At 50.0% G+C, this 4823-nt stretch overlaps 1 protein-coding gene across 1 annotated transcript; it reads right to left on the bottom strand.

The window, feature by feature from the left end:
* Positions 1–703: 703 nt before the first annotated feature.
* ETH_00031205 (U2 snRNP auxiliary factor or splicing factor, putative) lies at positions 704–3563 on the bottom strand (the record flags this gene model as incomplete). The annotated part of the gene is made up of 10 exons (XM_013378242.1): positions 704–847; positions 990–1118; positions 1245–1322; positions 1528–1686; positions 1779–1910; positions 2062–2158; positions 2296–2410; positions 2545–2751; positions 2930–3399; positions 3511–3563. The coding sequence occupies 10 exons, from the start codon at positions 3561–3563 to the stop codon at positions 704–706; spliced, it is 1584 nt and encodes a 527-aa protein (XP_013233696.1).
* Positions 3564–4823: the final 1260 nt, after the last annotated feature.

Here is a 4823-nt window from a genome sequence, read left to right as displayed (position 1 = left end):
CGGAGTTGGTGTGGGGGAAATAAAAGAATTTCCACAGAATGCACGAAATCAATGTCGAGGTAGTGCTGCGCACGAATTTACTGGTGTGGCTCTCATCGTCGTTTCCTCCTACAGTGGCAGTTTTTCAAGCCCACTCAACCTTGTGCGTCGCGGATACTCATATACTCACTCTCGGATACTCATGGTTACATGCAGAGCTCTGGCCTGCACAAGGCTTGAACCATTCAATGCGCTGTCACTATTGCTGGGAATGTCTAAATGTCTAACATCCCCTCACGGCCTCCCCAGTACCCTTTTCGCACACATTCGAGCACCATTTAAACAAAAGTTTACAACTCGAAGCAGCTTCAGCAACGATAAGTAAAGCAAATAACGAACCGTGAATGAAATAACGCCAGTGTGATTACGGCTAATATTTCACGGAGCACAGTTTCCCACCTACTTGAAGTCCAGGTTGTGATCCTGCCCGCTTGCTTCTCTACAATCAAAAGATTGATCAAGGCAACGGACCAACGGAGCAACGGAGCTAGTTCAGAGCAAATGCTTCGAGCATAATGCCACTAAGCGAATAAGCACTGAAATGTACCAACCACAAAAGCATCTCGAAGAGTCTTTTGAGTGTCCCCACTCGTGATGCGGCAGATTCCTACAGATTTTGCAGGCACCAACTGAAGACAGAACATATGACATGGTTGCAGCGTCTTCATGTCAGCGTATACTGGCCGTCCTTGAACTTTTGCTCAGGGAAGAACGCCGCACACACTACACGAGTCTGATCGAAGCGGCGACCGTTCAACATGTACTGTGCCCTGCGTGCCGATGTGACGTCCCCGTAGACCAAGAAGACCTGAAAGTACAGGAATATTCCGCAAAGCACTGAAACCCGTAAAGCAGCAACATGCAGTGTCTCCATAAGCAATCGGGAATAGTACAACTCAAAAGGCACAAAGCGACAAGGAACAAGGATCCTCTGATCCTCTGATTCCCACCTTCCCTACACCTGGCTTGTAAGACAGGTCTTCGTTAGGTCTTGGAATAAGAACCTCTTCCAGCGGCCCATACTTTTCTGCTTCTGAGCGAATATCTTTGACTGCTGCCTCGTGGCTTGAGTCTGTCATCTGTAGAAGAAACACATAGGATGAGGAATCTGTGCGCTAAGCGCACGCAATACTTCCTACAAGAGCAGCAGCGTATCCCAAGGTGACTGGACCGTTCGAAAACTATACTCAGCAGCTGTTCCTTACTATATCTTCAGGATAAATTGTATTCAGAAGTTGTACAACACGAGAAGGCTTTTCACCAATTGTTCGTCCAGCTCGAACCTGTAACGACAAACTAGCCAAAAGTGCTCACCCACATACCGCTCTTTACACCGTTTATATACCCTGGGACTGTCCCCATGCGAGTGAGATGCGGCTGTAACCAGCCGGGAGTGCTCTTGTCGACAGTTTGAAAATCACTCGCAACGCACTCTAAAAGGACGGCATTAGACCGTCTGGGGCAATAACAATGAGCGGCACAACGTACCTGAATAGCGACGACAGGATCAGACAAAACAGCGTAAGAAGTTGATGACGGCAAAGCAGTGACCTCTGTTGTATGCTGTTTAGTCGGAAGCAAATCAGGCATGAAGTTGGACCGCTGGACGCTTAGCACGCTCGCGCCACATACGAACCCATTTAAAGCCTGAGTTCGCATATTCAAGATATACCCCACGACACTAAGATGTGTAAACCACACTGTAGCAGCAGTTACGTCTGCTTTGCCTCCCCACTCACTTCTATGGCCTGATCAGTAACTTCTGGGTCTTCATACTCGAAAAAGCCGTAGCCACGATGCTTCCCAGTTTGCCTGTTCTTGATCAAGTTGAGAACTCGTAATTTCCCGAACTGCTCGAGCAAGTCACGTACCTACACACAGCATAAATCGCCATAGAACACGTTTTAATAACGTCATCGCCGCCTGTTCGTGCCGGTCTCCCCACCTGTCGCAAGGATCGGCGCAAAAATCAGCGGAAAGAAGCATTGCGTAGTTCGGAAGTTGTCTGGATGCTGCACATACTTGATCCTCTCCCATTTCTGGTGGCAAATTCTGGATGTATAGCTTGCAATCTGCACTCCTTGGTGGCGCTGTGGCGCGGACCTCGTTCTGCTGTGGTCTGGGGCAGCGCAATTGGGCATGCAGTGCACTACCGATGGAACAGGTACTGGCTACATGCGCGCAGTTTCGGAAGAAGCCTGCAAACGTCTCGTGCGATTAACCGTGTAGTGAAGTGCCACAAGATTAAGGCCTCACTTTGTCCCTCTTTCCAGCTCTGGTATGTGAACAGTCTTCGCGGGGTCGCCCCCTGGAGGCTGCACGTATTCCTTCGGCCTCAACACTTTGAGGGAGTTGTTGTTGAACGTAATACCTAACGCGTATTGCACAAAGCAGCCCTTTTACCCAGTTCCATATCATGCCCCCCAAAGCTTGGTTTGCAGCTGATCTACGCCATGACACAACCTCCAAAGTGATATTTGGGTACGCGAGATATGACAAGCTTACCGTCTAGTTTGAGGCACAAAACAACCCACTCATGAGACCTCAGATCCAGGAAACAATGACGGCTATTTTCTTGGAGGCCTTCACACCTTTCTACTGGCAGCAACTGCGGCTTGTCACTAGCAAGAGACAAGTCGGTGTAGCCCGTCTGAGCATTTACCGCAAGTAACGCGCCATTGAAGAAACCACAGATATCTGCCTCAGTTGTGCCTGAGATGCTCCAAAAACAAACACAAACGACCTTATATGTAACGTAAATATGCGAGAGAATTTGAAATTCGGCAGACCAACAGTGAAACGAAACTGCTGGCGTTTCCAATGCGAAATCTGCAGTTTCACGACCACTATCAAGCAGCGCCCCTACAAAGCAGGTCCGGCTTACGCTAACCTGGGGGGATGTTGCTGATGAAAAGTCGGCGTGCAATTCGATCTGACTCAGAGTGCGTAACTGCACGAGCCGATGGTGCCGCCGGATGCGCGGTCGGTGGGGCCCCCGATGGTGGAGGCGGAGCGCCGCCATTCCCTCCTCCCTCGGTAGCAGGCGGCGGCGAAGAGGGTGGAGGAGGCTGAAACATCGCATTAAGACTTTGTGCTAACTTGGTGCGGGCATCTGCAGCAGCTGCTGCAACAGCAGCAGCGTCCTGTACAGAGACGACGGGGGCATAAGTCGTCCTGATCTTGCTCGCTGCTGGCATAAGCCGTGTTAGCGTAGAGTTCTTATCATCTCCTGCTGCCTTTCGCGCCGCTGCAGCACGTGCAGCAGCAGCTGCAGCTGCCGCAGCAACAGCTGCGGAGTCGGAGCCCCCCTCCGCACAATCCCCAGCTACTTCTCCACGGCGATCTTCCACACTGCGAGACCTGCATAAACCCCATGCATAGTGCCCAAAAAGTCGTGGCATCAGATGTGCGCTTTAACACGGTAACCTAAGAAGAAACTGCGCGGAAAGACACTCTGGGAAAGAGGCATACCGACTGCGGCTCCTCCTTTCGGGGCCATCGTCACTCGCCGCGGAAGGCGGCATTATCGCATCAAAATGAAGACTAGACTGCAAATAGTAGGCACGACTTTCCCACGGAAAAGCGATGAATGCGCAGCGGCTCGGCTCGGCTGGCCTCAGTTTCTAGCTTCTGCCGGCATTGGGAAGGACCTCAGATGTTCCGAGGTAAGAAGCCAATAATTATTTGTTTTGGTGCCGCCAGATATGTCTTCAGCACACAAATCATCAATGAAGTATATGAGCAGTTCCACTATAGTGAAGCCAGGTGAGCATTAAGCAAGCCTCTGCAGGCGTTTCGCGTGACGGGTAGTGCTGTCGGCAACAAAATACATCTGCAATATGATTTTCTTGGAAGCACAAGAAACAACAATTCTTTTAAAAGGACGAAGCGCTGAGACGAGGACTTCAGTGAATTTTGCATGCAGGCCCACAAAGGTGTGTTTTAGCGTCAGTGGGATCTGCGATAGCCAAAAAAGCAGTTTAAACGCAGCTCTTGGACCTACAAAAAACGGTCTTGTTCAGCTTATCTTGTGTAGTGGCTTGTGGCTTCCCCAAATGAGTGTTCCTGTCTGGCCCTGTCGGCTCCTGCCGGGCATGCTTTGAGGCTACACTGAGACCTGCACTGGTCATAGCGGGCTGGCACTTCCGATTAATAGACAACGCTGTATCTAAGAGGTGTGCCAACCAACAGAATTCTGTCGCTACTGGCGCATCACGCTCCTTCAGAAGGGTGAGAAAGACATAGGAGATTTTCCCATGGCATTTCCAAGTTCGCAGGATGCTATGCTGGAGGTACACCGTCACATTCCAGCGGAAGCATCATTTGTTAACGTGGACTTCGGACTGAGTTGTGCAATATTACGCCATTCCATTCTCACTGCCACCAAAAATGGGCACAGTCGCTGTACAATTGAATATTGGGATTCAAATTGAAGCCGTACACTGGCAAAACAAAGCCAAAATTGTGTGTATAGGAGAGACGATGCGGTGAGGAAACGGTCTAAAGTACATCGCAGGCAGGTACTTCCGCCATTACGACACAAAGTACTGTGGAATTTGTCCCCAATAACCTTCCCATCAGCTGCCAAGTTTTCCGAATTTCAGATGAAATGCAACTGCCTGTATCCAGTGTATTGCAGCAAACACTAATTATGCGGGGGTTGTTTTGCTCTTTCGAACCAAGAGCTCGTAAACACCTTTACAAATGCGTTGCAGCATCTTGAACACCAGAAGTAAGCTCCGAAGAGCAATACAGCTACTGGAGACTGGGCGTTGCTTTCGCGA

Source organism: Eimeria tenella, genomic scaffold (genome assembly GCF_000499545.2).
Source record: "Eimeria tenella Houghton genomic scaffold, Eth_scaff8, whole genome shotgun sequence".
NCBI lineage: Eukaryota > Apicomplexa > Conoidasida > Eucoccidiorida > Eimeriidae > Eimeria > Eimeria tenella.
The sequence above is the reverse complement of the archived record's forward strand: the minus strand, read 5'-3'. Positions and strand labels throughout refer to the sequence as shown.